The 17736-nt window shown below is 49.2% G+C and overlaps 2 protein-coding genes across 2 annotated transcripts in view; both read left to right on the top strand.

The window, feature by feature from the left end:
- HRCT1 (histidine rich carboxyl terminus 1) overlaps positions 1–11108 on the top strand; it is a 39641-nt gene extending 28533 nt beyond the window's left edge. The window contains exons 5-7 of the mRNA XM_030884232.3: positions 6516–6586; positions 7451–7624; positions 10213–11108. Of these exons, the coding sequence (XP_030740092.2) occupies positions 10324–10641 (318 nt within the window). The 5' untranslated portion in view covers positions 6516–6586; positions 7451–7624; positions 10213–10323 and the 3' untranslated portion in view covers positions 10642–11108. The remainder of the gene's footprint in view (positions 1–6515; positions 6587–7450; positions 7625–10212) is intronic.
- Positions 11109–14235: 3127 nt separating this feature from the next.
- On the top strand, positions 14236–16342 carry SPAAR (small regulatory polypeptide of amino acid response). Its single transcript, XM_060299965.2, has 2 exons — positions 14236–14352; positions 14849–16342. The coding sequence occupies exon 2, from the start codon at positions 15187–15189 to the stop codon at positions 15412–15414; it is 228 nt and encodes a 75-aa protein (XP_060155948.1). The 5' UTR covers positions 14236–14352; positions 14849–15186; the 3' UTR covers positions 15415–16342.
- Positions 16343–17736: the final 1394 nt, after the last annotated feature.

The raw sequence follows: 17736 nt of genomic DNA, 5'->3' as shown, positions 1-17736 counted from the left end.
TTGACATTTATACTCTATTAAGTCTTCCAATCCATGAACATGGGAAGTGTTTCCATTTATTTATGTCTTCTTTAGTTTCTGTCAGCAATGTTTTTTAGTTTTTGTTGTACAAATCTTTCACCTCCTTGGTTAATTCCTAAGTATTTTATTTTATTTTTTGATGCTATTGTAAATGGAATTGCTTTTGTAATTTCCTTTCAGATTGTTCACTGTTCATGTATAGATAGGCAACAGATTTTTGTGTGTTGACTTTGTATCCTGGTACTTTCCTGAGTTCATTTATTAATTCAAACAGCTTTTTTTGTGTGTGGAGTCTTTAGGGTTTTCTACATATAAGATCATATCATCTGCAAAGAGAGATAATTTTACTTCTTCCTTTTCAGTTTGGATGCCTTTTATTTCTTTTTCTTTTTTTTTTCATTTTAACATCTTTATTGGAGTATAATTGCTTTACAATGGTATGTTAGCTTCAGCTTCACAACAAAATGAATCAGTTATATATATACATATGTTCCCATATCTCTTCCTGCTTGCGTCTCCCTCCCTCCCACCCTCCCTATCCCACCCATCCAGGCGGTCACAAAGCACCGAGCTGATCTCTCTGTGCTATGCGGCTGCTTCCCACTAGCTATCTATTTTACGTTTGGTAGTGTATACATGTCCATGCCTCTCTCTCGCCTTTGTCACAGTTTACCCTTCCCCCTCCCCATAGCCTCAAGTCCATTCTCTAGTAAGTCTGTGTCTTTATTCCTGTTTCACCCCTAGGTTTTTCATGACATTTTTTTTTTTTAAATTCCATATATATGTGTTAGCATACGGTATTTGTCTCTCTCTTTCTGACTTACTTCACTCTGTATGACAGACTCTAGGTCTATCCACCTCATTACAAATAGCTCAATTTCGTTTCTTTTTATGGCTGAGTAATATTCCATTGTATATATGTGCCACATCTTCTTTATCCATTCATCCGATGATGGACACTTAGGTTGTTTCCATCTCTGGGCTATTGTAAATAGAGCTGCAATGAACATTTTGGTACATGACTCTTTTTGAATTATGGTTTTCTCAGGGTATATGCCCAGTAGTGGGATTGCTGGGTCATATGGTCATTCTATTTGTAGCTTTTTAAGGAACCCCCATACTGTTCTCCACAGTGGCTGTATCAATTTACATTCTCACCAACAGTGTAAGAGGGTTCCCATTTCTCCACACCCTCTCCAGCATTTATTGTTTCTAGATTTTTTGATGATGGCCATTCTGACTGGTGTGAGATGATATCTCATTGTAGTTTTGATTTGCATTTCTCTAATGATTAGTGATGTTGAGCATTCTTTCACGTGTTTGTTGGCAGTCTGTATATCTTCTTTGGAGAAATGTCTATTTAGGTCTTCTGCCCATTTTTGGATTGGGTTGTTTGTTTTTTTGTTATTAAGCTGCATGAGCTGCTTATAAATTTTGGAGATTAATCCTTTGTCAGTTGCTTCATTTGCAAATATTTTCTCCCATTCTGAGAGTTGTCTTTTGGTCTTGTTTATGGTTTCCTTTGCTGCGCAAAAGCTTTTAAGTTTCATTAGGTCCCATTTGTTTATTTTTGTTTTTATTTCCATTTCTCTAGGAGGTGGGTCAAAAAGGATCTTGCTGTGATTTATGTCATAGAGTGTCCTGCCTATGTTTTCCTCTAAGAGTTTGATAGTTTCTGGCCTTACATTTAGGTCTTTAATCCATTTTGAGCTTATTCTTGTGTATGGTGTTAGGGAGTTATCTAATCTCATACTTTTATATGTAGCTCTCCAGTTTTCCCAGCACCACTTATTGAAGAGGCTGTCCTTTCGCCACTGTACATTCCTGCCTCCTTTATCAAAGATAAGGTGACCATATGTGCGTGGGTTTATCTCTGGGCTTTCTATCCTGTTCCATTGATCTATATTTCTGTTTTTGTGCCAGTACCATACTGTCTTGATTACTGTAGCTTTGTAGTATAATCTGAAGTCAGGAAGCCTGATTCCTCCAGCTCCGTTTTTCGTTCTCAAGATTGCTTTGGCTATTCGGGGTCTTTTGTGTTTCCATACAAATTGTGAAATTTTTTGTTCTAGTTCTGTGAAAAATGCCAGTCGTAGTTTGATAGGGATTGCATTGAATCTGTAGTTTGCTTTGGGTAGTAGAGTCATTTTCACAATGTTGATTCTTCCAATCCAAGAACATGGTATATCTCTCCATCTATTTGTATCATCTTTAATTTCTTTCATCAGTGTCTTATAATTTTCTGCATACAGGTCTTTTGTCTCCTTAGGTAGGTTTATTCCTAGATATTTTATTCTTTTTGTTGCAATGGTAAATGGGAGTGTTTTCTTGATTTCACTTTCAGATTTTTCATCCTTAGTGTATAGGAATGCCAGAGATTTCTGTGCATTAATTTTGTATCCTGCTACTTTACCAAATTCATTGATTAGCTCTCGTAGTTTTCTGGTAGCATCTTTAGGATTCTCTATGTATAGTATCACGTCATCTGCAAAGAGTGACAGCTTTACTTCTTCTTTTCCGATTTGGATTCCTTTTATTTCCTTTTCTTCTCTGATTACTGTGGCTAAAACTTCCAAAACTATGTTGAATAAGAGCGGTGAGAGTGGACAACGTTGTCTTGTTCCTGATCTTAGTGGAAATGCTTTCAGTTTTTCACCATTGAGGACGATGTTGGCTGTGGGTTTGTCATATATGGCCTTTATTATGTTGAGGAAAGTTCCCTCTATGCCTACTTTCTGCAGGGTTTTTATCATAAATGGGTGTTGAATTTTGTCAAAAGCTTTCTCTGCATCTATTGAGATGATCATATGGTTTTTCTCCTTCAATTTGTTAATATGGTGTATCACGTTGATTGATTTGCATATATTGAAGAATCCTTGCATTCCTGGAATAAACCCCACTTGATCATGGTGTATGATCCGTTTAATGTGCTGTTGGATTCTGTTTGCTAGTATTTTGTTGAGGATTTTTGCATCTATGTTCATCAGTGATATTGGCCTGTAGTTTTCTTTCTTTGTGACGTCCTTGTCTGGTTTTGGTATCAGGGTGATGGTGGTCTCGTAGAATGAGTTGGGGAGTGTTCCTCCCTCTGCTATATTTTGGAACAGTTTGAGAAGGATAGGTGATAGCTCTTCTCTAAATGTTTGATAGAATTCGCCTGTGAAGCCATCTGGTCCTGGGCTTTTGTTTGTTGGAAGATTTTTAATCACAGTTTCAATTTCAGTGCTTGTGATTGGTCTGTTCATATTTTCTATTTCTTCCTGATTCAGTCTTGGCAGGTTGTGCCTTTCTAAGAATTTGTCCATTTCTTCCAGGTTGTCCATTTTATTGGCATAGAGTTGCTTGTAGTAATCTCTCATGATCTTTTGTATTTCTGCAGTGTCAGTTGTTACTTCTCCTTTTTCATTTCTAATTCTATTGATTTGAGTCTTCTCCCTTTTTTTCTTGATGAGTCTGGCTAATGGTTTATCAATTTTGTTTATCCTTTCAAAGAACCAGCTTTTAGTTTTATTGAGCTTTGCTATCGTTTCCTTCATTTCTTTTTCATTTATTTCTGATCTGATTTTTATGATTTCTTTCCTTCTGCTAATTTCAGGGTTTTTTTGTTCTTCTTTCTCTAATTGCTTTAGGTGCAAGGTTAGGTTGTTTATTCGAGATGTTTCCTGTTTCTTAAGGTAGGATTGTATTGCTATAAACTTCCCTCTTAGAACTGCTTTTGCTGCATCCCATAGATTTTGAGTCGTCGTGTTTTCATTGTCATTTGTTTCTAGGTATTTTTTGATTTCCTCTTTGATTTCTTCAGTGATCACTTCGTTATTAAGTAGTGTATTGTTTAGCCTCCATGTGTTTGTATTTTTTACAGATCTTTTCCTGTAATTGATATCTAGTCTCATAGCGTTGTGGTCAGAAAAGATACTTGATACAATTTCAATTTTCTTAAATTTACCAAGGCTTGATTTGTGACCCAAGATATGATCTATCCTGGAGAATGTTCCATGAGCACTTGAGAAAAATGTGTATTCTGTTGTTTTTGGATGGAATGTCTTATAAATATCAATTAAGTCCATCTTGTTTAATCTGTCATTTAAAGCTTGTGTTTCCTTATTTATTTTCATTTTGGATGATCTGTCCATTGGTGAAAGTGGGGTGTTAAAGTTCCCTACTATGAATGTGTTACTGTCGATTTCCCCTTTTATGGCTGTTAGTATTTGCCTTATGTATTGAGGTGCTCCTATGTTGGGTGCATAAATATTTACAATTGTTATATCTTCTTCTTGGATCGATCCCTTGATCATTATGTAGTGTCCTTCTTTGTCTCTTGTAATAGTCTTTATTTTAAAGTCTATTTTGTCTGATATGAGAATTGCTACTCCAGCTTTCTTTTGGTTTCCATTTGCATGAAATACCTTTTTCCATCCCCTTACTCTCAGTCTGTATGTGTCTCTAGGTCTGAAGTGGGTCTCTTGTAGACAGCAAATATATGCGTCTTGTTTTTGTATCCATTTAGCCAATCTGTGTCTTTTGGTGGGAGCATTTAATCCATTTACATTTAAGGTAATTATCGATATGTATGTCCCCATTCCCATTTTCTTAATTGTTTTCGGTTCGTTATTGTAGGTCTTTTCCTTCTTTTGTGTTTCTTGCCTAGAGAATTTCCTTTAGCAGTTGTTGTAGAGCTGGTTTGGTGGTGCTGAACTCTCTCAGCTTTTGCTTGTCTGTAAAGGTTTTAATTTCTCTGTCAAATCTGAATGAGATCCTTGACGGGTAGAGTAATCTTGGTTGTAGGTTTTCCCCTTTCATCACTTTAAATATGTCCTGCCAGTTCCTTCTGGCTTGCAGAGTTTCTGCTGAAAGATCAGCTGTTAACCTTATGGGGATTCCCTTGTATGTTATTTGTTGGTTTTCCCTTGCTGCTTTTAATATTCTTTCTTTGTATTTAATTTTTGATAGTTTGATTAATATGTGTCTTGGCATGTTTCTCCTTGGATTTATCCTGTATAGGACTCTCTGTGCTTCCTGGACTTGATTGACTATTTCCTTTCCCATATTAGGGAAGTTTTTGACTATAGTCTCTTCAAATATTTTCTCAGCCCCTTTATTTTTCTCTTCTGCTTCTGGGAACCCTATAATTCGAATGTTGGTGCGTTTAATGTTGTCCCAGAGGTCTCTGATACTGTCCTTAATTCTTTTCATTCTTTTTTCTTTACTCTGCTCCCCAGCAGTTATTTCCACCATTTTATCCTCCAGCTCACTTATCCATTCTTCTGCCTCAGTTATTCTGCTACTGATTCCTTCTAGAGTATTTTTAATTTCAGTAATTGTGTTTTTCATCACTGTTTGTTTGTTCTTTAGTTCTTCTAGATCCTTATTTAACATTTCTTGTAGTTTCTCCATTCTGTTTCCGAGATTTTGGATCAGCTTTACTATCATTACTCTGAATTCTTTTTCAGGTAGGTTGCCTATTTTGTCCGCATTTATTTGGTCTTGCAGGTTTTTACCTTGCTCCTTCGTCTGTAACATATTTTTTTGTCATTTCACTTTTTTTTTTTTGATGGTGGGACTGTATTCCTGTCTGCTTGTTTGGCCTGAGCCATCCAGCACTGGAGTTTGTAGGCCGTTGGGTAGAGCTGGGTTTTGGTGCCGAGATGAGGACCTCCAGGAGGCCTCACTCTGATTAATATTCCCTGGGGTCTGAGGTTCTCTATCCGTCCAGCGGTTTGGGCTTGGCTTTCCCACCACAGGAGCTCAGGCCTGACCTCTGGCCTGGGAACCAAGATCCCGCAAGCTGCATGGCGTGGCAAAAAAAACAAAAGGAAAAGAAAAAGGAAAAAAGGAGCAGTACAATAACAAAGAATAAAAAAAAAAAAGTAAAATTAGAAAGATAATAAATATATTAGGAGAAATAAAAATATAATTGAAACAACTTCAACAAAGTAAAATAAAACCACAACAGAAAAAAGAAAAAAAAAACGGGGGAACAAGCCAAAAGGAGCAGAACAATAACAAAATATAAAGAATAAAATTAGAAAAATAAAAGATTTATTAGAAAAAATAAAAATACAAACAACAACAGCAACAAGGTAAAACAGAACCCCAACCTAAAAGTAGAAAAAAAAAAAGCGTTGGGCTTCCCTGGTGGTGCAGTGGTTGAGAGTCCGCCTCTCGATGCAGGGGACACGGGTTCGTGCCCCGGTCCGGGAAGATCCCACGTGCCGCGGAGCGGCTGGGCCCGTGAGCCATGCCCGCTGAGCCTGCGCGTCCGGAGCCTGTGCTCCGCAACGGGAGAGGCCACAGCAGTGAGAGGCCAGCGTACCGCAAAAAAAAAAAAAAAAAAAAAGCCTTGGCTATGGGCGGTGGAGTTTTGACAGGGGGGTGGGGTGGAACTTAGGTAGGGGCAGGGTTTAGGATGGGTGGGGCCTAGGTGGGGGTGGGGCCTAGGTGGGGGGTGGGGTGGGTGGGGTGACTTTCAAGCGTGGGGTGGGGCCTCTGTTTAGGACCTGCCCGGAAGGGAAGAGGAAGCACATGCAGAAGGGGGCTTATGGAGTGTGGATTTCCGGAGTTAGAGGTAAGGCCCTGGGTGAGGGTGTGTGGGTGGGGTTTAGGCCCAGCATGGTTGGAGGGGGTCTCAGAGGGGCTACCTCTGAGTGTAGAGGTAGGGCCCTGGGAGAGGGTGTAGAGGCACAGCAGGAGGGAGGCTCCGAGGGCAGAGGATTAGGCCTGGGAGCCCAACAGGCTCCCCGGTGCCTAAGTGGACAGGGAACGTGTTGGCTGTGTTCCCTTCCGTTCCTCTGCCCCCCAACCAGGGTCTCCCCTGTCCCCGCTGGACCCCTAACCGTGGGTGGGTCCCGCTGGGTGTAGGAACTCCTCCCCTCCCCCAGCCACCTCTCAGGGGTGCCTGTCCCGTAGGTCCGGCCTTTACTTTTGCTCCGCCATCTCTCCCTCCCACTCCCTTAGGACCCGCGTGGCTGGAGGGGGCCTCGGTGGGCAGAGGATCAGGCCTGGGATCTCAGCAGGCTCCCAGGGGCCCAAGTGGGCATGGGAAACGCTGGCCATGCTCCCTTTTGATCCTTTGTGCTCCCAATGGTCCCTTCCTTTCCCCCCTGGGCATGGGATCCCTTCCCCTACCCCAGCCGTCCCTCAGGGGCCCCGGTCCCATCCCGCCTCCACTTCTCCTACCCCCTCACTCCCCCCAACGCCCAGGTCCTACCCGGTTGCTGAGGGTTCCTCCCATTCCCTTAGGTGTCAGTGGTCCCCCACCAGTGCCTGGTAGGTGCCCTAGTTGCGAGGAGACGCGAATTCCACGTCCTCCTAGTCCGCCATGTTGACTCCGCCCCCCACGAAAAAACCCTCCTTGATTGTATTTCTGCATGCGATTCTCTACTTAAACATAACAAAAATGTTCCTTTTTTTTTTTTTTTGCGGTACGCAGGCCTCTCACTGTTGTGGTCTTTCCCGTTGCGGAGCACAGGCTCCGGACGCGTAGGCTCAGCGGCCGTGGCTCACAGGCCGAGCCGCTCCACGACACGTGGTATTCTTCCCCCACCAGGACACGAACCTATATCTCCTGCATCGGCAGGCGGACTCTCAACCACTGCGCCACCAGGTAAGCCCCAGGCAACTATAACTTTTGACAGGTCCGAATACAAAACTGATTTATTTACAGTGTCACCGCTAGGTGGTGCCACCAATTAGTGAAAACAATGGTTGCTGTCATGGGACAACCGAAAACCACTTGCAGCCAGTACAAGCACAAGTTTGTGAGCTTGTAGGGAACTTGTGCCCTTGTGTACTTGTGTATAAGCGTGTGCACACACAACTCTTGGTGCATGAGTTTGCTCTCAGTGCAATGTTGGTTTACAAGTGTACACATGTGTGCATGTGTGCAAGTCCATGCAGAGATCTGTGCACCCTGGAGAGCATGGGCATGAAGCTAATGATATGAACTCCAAAAGTCCTGACCCATCAGCCGTATGTATTGTCTGGAACTCTGGCCCCTTATCTTGGAAGGCTGTTTGTAGAGCGTGCAGAAACCCTGACCCTAAGGGAGAAATACAGCGACGCCACAGGACAGCTTTTCTGAGGCAGGGAATCCCTAGACACAGCCACACATCCTCTAAGGTCATCAGTCCTGCAAGCCCTCCAAGGAGGTCTCAGTCACTTGTGACGTCGTGGTGGACCGTGGTCTCAACACCTTCCCGAGTGCCCAAAGCTTCAAATCAAATGCCCACCTTGGGATTGTATCTTCTGTCCAGATGGGGAGTGACCCTGCACTTAAGAAAATAAATGTGTGTGTATGTGTGTGTAGGATGGGGGAGCTCCCCCAATTCCCTGCCCCCACCCAAAGTCATCCAAATCCACACACCCTTTCCCTGTTATCTCTGTGGACGGTCCTCAGCTGATCTCAGCTTTCACTCTGGAGCCCCCTTCACTCCGGGAATCGTGCTGTCTTGATTATTTGCGGTCTAGAATAGCCCACAAAGCTGGGGTACCTTAGGCAATTCCCCTCCCTCAGTTTCTCTGGCTCTCAGTGAGGGCTGGGTCTGTGTGACTCCAAGAGGCCCTTAGTGCTGACTGGCGTTCTGCCAGTCGCAGGGCCCTGCCCCCCTCCCGTGGCTGGTGTGGGGTGGGAGTCTCCTTGGAGAAGCTCCCAAGAAGGAGAAAGTTCTGTTTGGCTTCCTCCTCCTCCTTCCAGCACACTTCCCTCCTTAACAGGCCCCCAGGGAAGGCAGCTGGGCTCGCAGGCATCTAGAAGCCACAGGAGGGAGTTCTCACTTGAGCATCATTAAAAGTTCAAGTGGCTTCCTCCCTCCACGCCCCCTACCCCAGGGTGAAAGCCCCAGGACTCATTAGACCCACTGCCCCCAGAGCCCAATTTGGTTGAAGGGAATGCTTGGCTTTTCCATCCAGAGGAGCTTTGCCTTAAGGGTTTGGGGCTTCCCTGAGAGAGCTCATTTCAGATTGAGGTCAGAGAGGGAAGGTCCCCAGAGGTCACCTCTTGCCCTGGCACTTTTCCAGAGGAGGAAACAGGCTGCAGGGGAGGGACTTGTCCAAGGTCCCACAGAGGTGGGCTCACTGTGGAGGGCCCCCGGGCATCCATGGTCTCGGGATGGAGATGCAGAGCTGGGGCTTCGGGGAGGCCCTGCCACGTGTGAGGAAGAGCTGTGAGAACAGTCCGACAAGCCCACAGCAGAAGGGGCTGCCCAGGGAGATAGTGGACGCCCATCCCTGGACATGTGGGTGGGATGGGTAAGTGCTTGTCTAGATGAACAGAGGATTCAGGACCAGGAGGGGGAGAGGGATGCGAAACTGCTCAGGTCCTGCCCCCTCTGTAAATTCTCCCCCAGGCAGGAATGGCGTGTCACAACTGCTGGGCTGGGGTGGCGCGAGGGCCTGCCGTTTATGGCCAGTTGAGCCTGTTGGTTGGAAGCCAGGAGGCTGGCACTGGGGCCTCTCTGACCTCAGCAGCCTCCTTCCTGCCTCCTGCAGCCCTGGGCTAACACCCAGACCCTCTTAGCTCCCAGATCCAGTAGGACCGAGGACGCAGAGACAGTTGTTCATCTTCCCTGGATGATAAAACCCTGCCTGCGGGGCCTGCCTGAGCTCCTGAAGTGTGGGACAATTGCACGATAGAACCTGACTAGTCCAGGAGGCCTCTGTGGGCTGCAGGACAGGGAGCCGCAGACTCTCAGATGGCACGAGGTCTCCCAAGTCGACTGGTGCAAACTCTGCTGCCTTAATATCAGTGGCAAATGTGTCAGGACCTGGTTTAAGTGCCTTATAAATCTTAACTCCTTGAATCCTCAGAAAACCCTATGTGGAAATATGCTCTAATGAGCCATTTTGCAGATGAGGAAACTGAGGCACAGAGAGTTTAGGAAACTTGTGCACTATCACAGGGCAAGTGAGTCATGTGGTTCGAGAACCCATGTGCTGTGCTCTCAGTAAGAGAGGAGGGAGCCCAGGGAGGGGACAGAGCTGGCCCAGTCACTTGGCCAAACAGCAGGATTGGGGGCCTAGACTCTTTATCTCCAGCCTCTGGCCCCTCCCCACCCCGCAGCCCCTCCTTTCAGCTCCTCTGTCCCGACCAAGCCTCGCTGTGGGCCTCCCCAGAGCTAACAGTGGCCAGGCCTCCCCTTGGCTGGCAGCTCCAGCCCAAAGAGGCTGCACCCACATTCCCTGGCTGCTCTCCAGCCCACAGGAGCTGAGAAAACAAAGTCCAGTGACTGTGAGGGCTGAGCAGAGGCTGCCGAAGGGGAGGAAGCAGCGAGGAGCCACCGAGCGGAGGCCGCTGTCAACTCCCAGATGCTGGGCCTCCTGGGGAGCACGACCCTCGTGGGCTTGATCATAGGCGCTGCTGTGGCTCTGCTGTTGCTGCTGCTGCTGCTGGCCGCCTGCTTGTACTGCAGACAGGAGGAGACTGACGTGGAGAGGAACCACCCTGCTGCAAGGAGAAACCGAGTCCGGTGGGCCCAGCCTCCGATCTCCTCAGGCCGGGGCCACCTGGGACGCTTGCACCATATCCGTTATTCTGGCCGTGTGCCTCACATGCCCCATGCGACTCTCCATCACCACCATCACCTCGCCCACCACCATGCCCACCACGCCCACCAGGCCCAGTGAGGCCGCCGCTGATGCCTGGATGGCAGCCTGCCCCACCATCACCAGGATGCGGGGACCCCGAGGTTCCCGTGCCGAAGGGCACCTCTCGGCGGTGAACGTCGGGACCTGCCTGGGCTTCATTCGCCTACTGTGCCCCGTGTGCTACGGAGGCGGAGGACTGAAGAGCTCCAGGGGTGGCCCTGACGGGGCTGAGAGCAGGGGTGGTGGTGGTCCTTCGGGGGCGGACACCACCTTGTGACTGTAAGTCCCAACGGGCACCAGAAGTGACGGCCAGTCTGGTGCAGGTGCACAGGGGTGTGGGGATGCACAGAAGGTGTACCCTGCTCTCTCCAAACAACCAGGCCTCTGGCCAGGGCGGTAGCTGGGAGGTGCCCTGGTAACGCCCTTTCATTTGCAGAACGTAGCTTGAGGCTGCACAATCAAGTCAATGGTGCCTTAATACAAGAAAATAAAAACCACTAAGAAGCTTTTGTGAAGAGGCTCTTGATTGTAACTCAAGTGGGAGGGAGGGAGTGGCCAGCCCTTTGTTTGCCTCGCCCAGGACCTTCCTCTCCGGTGGGACCGAGTGCCTGGTGCGGGCTCTGAGGACAGTAGGTGAGAAGGCCTGGGGCCTGAGCTCTGATGAGGGGGAGGTTAGGGTTTGCAGGCAGCCCTGCCCAGACAGAGAGAGGGGGAAGAGGCCGTCCAGGCTGGCCCCTGGGCTCTACCTCCAGGGCTCTCTTCAGTCCATCTCTAGGGCAGACTGCGCTCTGGAACTGCAGAAGCCCCCTTCCATGGGCTGTGCTGAATTAATGTTTCTTTGGTAACTGGGTCAGGGTTTCTTATCCAGGCCTTGAGTCTCCAGCCAGCCTGACCCCTCCCGTGCTTGGGTGTGGCTGGCGCTGTGTCTGGGAGGGAGGGTGTGGTGCTGGGTGGCCTTGGGAGAGTGCTCACCTCAAGGGAGTCTCAGTTTCCTCTTCCCTAAAATGGGATAGATGACAGAAACATCTTGCCAAAGCCTGGAGGCCTGTTCCCAAATACCCCAGAACAGCTGACGGGATTCTAAAGTGAGGAAGGAAATCTTGTTCTGAGGCCTTCCCTGAGGAAGGAAGTCCTGTGAGCCAGGGTGGGAAGTGGAGGGGAGAGGCTTGGGGGCCAGGCCAGGTGGTGGGGAGGGGCTGGAGAACAGGCCAGAAAGTCCCGGGGCCTGGTGACTGACTCACTGGAACAGAATGTCCTGTTTCTTTTCTATTTCCTGGTGGATTCTCTGTGAGGGCTGGGATGGGAAGGGGTGGAAGGGGGAGAGGGAGGCAAATTCACACTGAGAGCTGGACTAGACTGCAGGCTTGGGAAAGTGGATCAGGGTCTATGGTGCCTTTTGAACCCGCCTCCCCTCGCCTCCCCCTACGGCTGCCCTGAGCTCATCCCCAGCTTGGACTCCTGCTGCAGGCCCTCTGGGCTGCCTACCTCCAGCCCTGCCCCTTTGTGAAGCGTCCCCACACTGTAGCCTCCTCACTGTCCTTAGAACAAAGTCTAAGGACATTGTTGGCCTTCTGGTTGGCCATTCAAGGCCCCCTGGTCTGTTTTGTGCCTACTTGTGTTCCTTTTGTCCTATCCGCACTGCTCCAGTCCTCAGACTCAGAAAACCCTGCACCTTCCCTTCTCTGTGTCTTTGCCCAAGACGAATTTGTTACTCACGCCTATGGGTTTCCAATTTATTATTATTATTGTTGTTGTTGTTATCATTATTTCTCTTGGCACACTGAACACACTCTCTTTCCCTAGAGATTTACGGCAAGATTCAAAGGCCCCTGCCTTCATAGGACTGAGAACTCTTTGAGGGCTCCCCACTGCCCAGGGTGGGACCAGTCCACACAACAGATGGTCAGGAAAGATTCTCAGAGCTTCACGCTCTCTAGAAAAGTAAATGTGCTTGGAATAACCACTGCCAGAAGCTTGGGGCTTCAGGGACACCAGGTATAACAGTAGGACCCTGCAAGGATTAGGCCGTTGAGCTCCTGGGGCCTTGTTGAGGGAGCTTGTGTTCCTACCCTATCTCCCCAGTGTTGGGGGTGTGTGGAGGTCTGTAGCCTGCTGGCTTGGACCATGCCCCCCATCCCTCTGCAGAGCCCCATGTCAGCCTTGGCTGGCCTGTCTTTCCTAAGTGTGGCTTCGAGCATCCTCTGGGAGAACCAGGATGCCTGCCATCACCTTTTCCCTTTTTAATATAAGTGGGATGTATGGGAGACTTCCCTGGTGGTCCAGTGGTTAAGACTCTGAGCTTCCACTGTAAGGGGTGCAGGTTCGATCACTAGTGGGGGAATTAATATCCCACATGCCACGTGGTAAGGCCAAAAGAAAATAAAAATATATATATATGGAATGTATGGGGCGTGGTCTTTCTTCTGACCAGTAGACAGTGATGGATGCTGGGAGGACAGATGTGTGTCTAAGTGGTAGACATCTTTGGGAGCCCCACTGCATCTGGGGCTTATAGGCAGGGACTGTCTATCATAGGATTACAAAAGTCACAAGAAGAGAAAATACCTGGAATAAACCCTTAGGACAAGCAGTTCCCCTGGTGCCCTCCATCTCCCAAACTGACTAATTGATTTTGGTAATTCAGTCTGAAACCACAGGCCCCACAGATTGGCTCATCATGTTTCCTGTCTCCTGCTTCTGGTCGCCCCAGCTAATACAAATAATTCAAAGTGTCCAGCTTCCTGTCACAGCCCCCACTGGCTCCAGGCTCCTCCTCTGTGTAGGTGTCCGGTCATCTTAGAAAAGGGAAGAGAGAGAATTTAGCAGGGTATCATTTACTAGGAATTGTCACTCTCCCATTCTGTGTGTAGGCAGTTTCCTACAACTAGTACCAAAGAAAGTTCACTGGGCCTTGGAGAAATTGACAAGGACCCAGGCTGTGTAACCCTGGGCTAGGCCTTGGCCCTCCCTGGGCCTTTGCACTCTGGTCAGTAAAACTGTAGAAGGAGGCAACTGCTCTGTGGACTGGTGGTACCTAGAGACAGCATCGAACTAAGAGGAAAGGGAGGAAGCCCCTCCTAGAGTATTTGGTACTCTAGTTATCACTACTAACTAGCAGTAGGCCTTGGGCAGGGCATTTAACCTCTGTGACTATGGGCACTGTTACCTCTGAAATGGAGATAACATCACTTCGCAATGTTGCTGGAACCATGATACTAGACAGTGCCTGACGGTGTCTAGTACCTGGAATTATTGTTTCTCACATACCTTTTCTCCAAGGTTGGGTAAAGTGAGGCTAATAACCCGGTCTACTTTCCGGAAGTGGTGGTGGTCTCAGGAGGTGTTGGCTGTGGAAGGGCTGTGACCGAGTGACAGTCAGGATGGAGCCCCTTCTGGCAGACTTACTTATGGCCTGGGCCTGGTTCACCCCCTCCCCTGAGTCGATGAAGTGGACACCCTGGCAGGGAGCAGGGCTGGAGTGGCATGGGTGTGCATGGGGGGTGAGGTGGGGTGAGTGCAGTCACCAAGGGGGCCGGCAGCTGTGCGGGTCCTGGGCCCTCACTCACAATTGGAGGAAGGAATGCAGGAAGTGCTCACAGCCGCTCAGATATCTCAGAGCCTCGTCCCAGGCAGGACCAAGGCTGCAGTACCCTGGGAATGAGTGTGCCATGGCCTGGCCCCTGGGGTGGCCACCGGGCCAGGAGCCCACGGCACTGCGTACAGCCAGAGCTGTCCCTCGCGGAGCCCAGGGTAAGTTTTCACAGCACGAGCAGGCAGCGAGGAGGGCTGCCTGGAGCAGAGGGGAGGCTGGAGCAGAAGACCGGGGAGGGGGACTAAGGAGCCCACAGTAGTTACTGAAGGGCTCAGATATCCCTCCCGGAGCATGACCTGCCTTATCTCAACAGCACTCTCCCAGCCCGTGCAGAAAAGGAGGCCGAATGAAAGGGCACTTGTTTCCAAGCAGCACTCCCTGCATCTGGCCCAGAGCTGCCATTGCCTCCTCCCCACTTTTGTCCCTGCCCCCAGCACAGGGCCAGGGGTTTGAGAGGCAGCAGATAGGCTGATTCAAGGACTGGCCCAAGGTTCCTCCAGGGGAGGAGCCTGGGCTCATCTCAGATCCACAGGACGGGGGGAGTATTTTGTCTTTTGTCTGAGTGTACAAACACTCATGAACTCCATATGCGTCATCAGAGGGCCGGGTTAGTGAGGCTCCCTCTGAGCAAAGTCTTCTGCCTTCTCCTTCCAGCCCCCTGCATCCAGGGAGTCTTGAGCTCACATCTTTCAGGACAGTGCTTCTTCCAGAGCTGCCAGGGGAGTTGCCCATGGCTCTTAGAAACCTGGCCCGAGGCTTAGAAAACAGTGACAGAGACCCCCTGAGATCGGAGTAGAGCCATGTGGGGCACCCAACGGCCCAGAGGGGGCACCAGCCAGGGCCTCAGACCGATATCTTCTTAGAAGACCATCGGGAGAGCAGCTGGAGGAGCAAGGGTACCTGCTATCACCAAGAGCCCCTCGCTTCGGATGGGGAGCTAAGGTCTGAGACGCATCCCGGGTTGCTCAGTGGGTCAGTGGCCAAACGGGGCCATGGAAACGGCAGTGATTGGAATTGTGGCCGTGCTATTCGTGGTCACCGTGGCCATCACCTGCATCCTCTGCTGTTTGAGCTGTGACTCAAGGACCCAGGATTCTCAGGGGGGCCCACACCCCAGCTTCACGGTGGCCACGTTTCGCCAGGAGGCTTCTCTCTCCACGGGGCCAGGTCACCATGTCCAGCCAGTGGCGGGTGTCCGGGACTTCTGGACTTTCATGTGAGACCTACCAGCCCCCAGGATTTGCTCTGCTGGTGGTCAGACTCATCTACCCCCCCGGCAAGCCTTCTCTGTTGACCCACTCCTTCAAGCCTGGCATTCCTGTCCTTCCCTGCCTGTATCCAGAAAACTCCCTGTCCCATCCCATCCCAGCTTGCCATGGCCTCCAGTCTGGGAGATCCATGGTGATGGGGCCAGGTGGGAGTCAGCTCTGACCCCTGAGAGCTCAGCTGTACCAACCCACAGGATGGGGCTTAGGAGAGGTCCGGAGCTTGAGTGACCGGGCAGAGCTGGGTGGTATGGTGGGCCAGCTCTTCTGAGCTTCACGGTGAACTGAAATATCACTGGACTTTATAGTGAACAGAGTGTTGGTTAACTCAAGTTATCCCAGGATGCCTATGAAACTGGTTCTATTGCCACCAGAGGAAGCAGCGCCCTCAGTGGACAGTTTTACAAACTTATCTGTTCCTCTAATTGAGTCATTTTGCTACTTGCCTGTGCACATCCTGCAGAGCCCACCCCTGAGATCTGCCTCCTACCCGTTACCTGAAATCAGCCCTGAAATTCTGAAACCAAAGTGATGCTTCCTGGGAACTGGCAATGTATTTTATAATTGAAAATGCATATCCTTTTATGGGTCTCCCAAGAATCAGGGTTGGGGAATCACAAAAGGAAACAGAAGAGAAAAATAGAGTCACAGAAAGTACAAGATGTTTTATTAACAGGAAAGCCAGAAAGAAGACTTTGAAACATATTTTGAATGAGACTTTATTACTATATTTTTATAGGTCACTTCTATTCTTAGAGACTAAGTGACCTGTGTCACTCAGGAATGATAGAAAAATGATAGAACTCCAAATGACAGAACTGAAAGTTAATTTTGAATAAGTTAAAATGTTATGTTATATTGACAGTATGTAACAAAGCTCTTGTTTGCATCACAAATAAATAGATGTTCAGTTTTTATTTATAGAAAATCTGTTTTCTCTGTACCCATGAAATAAATGCCGGGCCATATTTAGCATATGGTTTGAAGGCTGCAGAATTCTGAGTCTCCTGACTCATGTCTCCAGCCAGCCCTGAAGGAATGACTCTCCCAGGACCTGCCTGTTGAAGGGGGCAGGACTGACCTTGCGAGGAGGTCTGGCCTCTGAGGGTGCCCGGATGGGCCACTCTGGCCACGGAAGGACTCTCAGAGAGAGAGGCTTAGGGCTGCAGAGGTGCAGAAGGGTAAGGGGACAGGGAGAGAGTCAGGCTGGTGGAGAGGCGTGGAGGCGGGTGGTGTGGGGTGAGCATGGGGAGGGAAGAGGCACAGCCCAGGGACAGGAGCTCCTGGCGACCGCGTCTTGGTCACTCTGGACCCTAGAGCCCGCAAGCAGGGCCTTCATAGAGCATGTGGAGGGTACCGGCTGCAGGGAGGACCTGGACGTCCTCAGTTGAGTGGAGTGAACTGTTCAGGTCATGTTCTCTGAAAGTGAAGCCCAGACAGAGTTTGGGGTGCCAGATGTTTATAGGGATCAGCATGTGTGAGGGCAGGAGGAGGAAGCAGGATTAGACAGAGGAAGGAGACAAATAATGATGCAGGCCCTTAATATCCCCCCACCTTTGCTGTCTCTGAGTGCTCCCCCACAGCCTCCCAAGTTTGACCTCAGGCAAAGCAGCTCTGCAGCTGAGGCTGGCCCTGAAGTCCTTCCTTGAAGGGGTCCTGGGTGGTGCATCTCCACAGGAGCTCAGCTGCGGCCTGTTCTCAGAGGTGCACCGACCAGTCAGAGGTGGCTGAGCATGTCCAGGGACAAAGAAATAACGGGCACGGGAGCTCCAGGTGGGCAGAGACGGCAGTGCGAGACCTGGGAGGGGAGAGAAGAGTGGGCCTCAGCCTCTCTCTCATCTCAAGCAGAGTTAGCTCTGTTCTAGGTCGGGCATCTTCAGCTGGACCCAAGTATCAGGACCCCAGGCCCAGGGCTTTGCCTCTGTATCGTGTGGTCACATCCTTCCCTGGGTCCGTGGAGGGAAGGTCTGTAGGCTGGACTCACACAGCTCTGAAAACAAGCAATGTGGGGGGCAGCCTCACTGTGCAGGCGGGCAGTCTGTCAAGCCCTGAGGTCTCCTTATTTGCTCATTCGCTCATCCACCCACTCATCCACCCACCCATCCATCCACCCATCCATCATGCACCCATCCATGCACCCATCCATCCACCCATCCATCCACCCATCCATGCACCCACCCATCCACCCATACATCCACCCATCCATCCACCCACTCCATCTACTCAGCCTTACTTCCTCATCTACTCATGCATTCATTCATTCATCTCATCACTCAT

The sequence above is a fragment of the Globicephala melas genome, chromosome 6 (assembly GCF_963455315.2).
Source record: "Globicephala melas chromosome 6, mGloMel1.2, whole genome shotgun sequence".
NCBI classification, from domain to species: domain Eukaryota; kingdom Metazoa; phylum Chordata; class Mammalia; order Artiodactyla; family Delphinidae; genus Globicephala; species Globicephala melas.
The sequence above is the reverse complement of the archived record's forward strand: the minus strand, read 5'-3'. Positions and strand labels throughout refer to the sequence as shown.

Excerpts from the sequence above, each read along its gene's own strand:
- SPAAR (XM_060299965.2), top strand. The coding sequence starts at position 15,187 with ATGGAAACGGCAGTGATTGGAATTGTGGCCGTGCTATTCGTGGTCACC.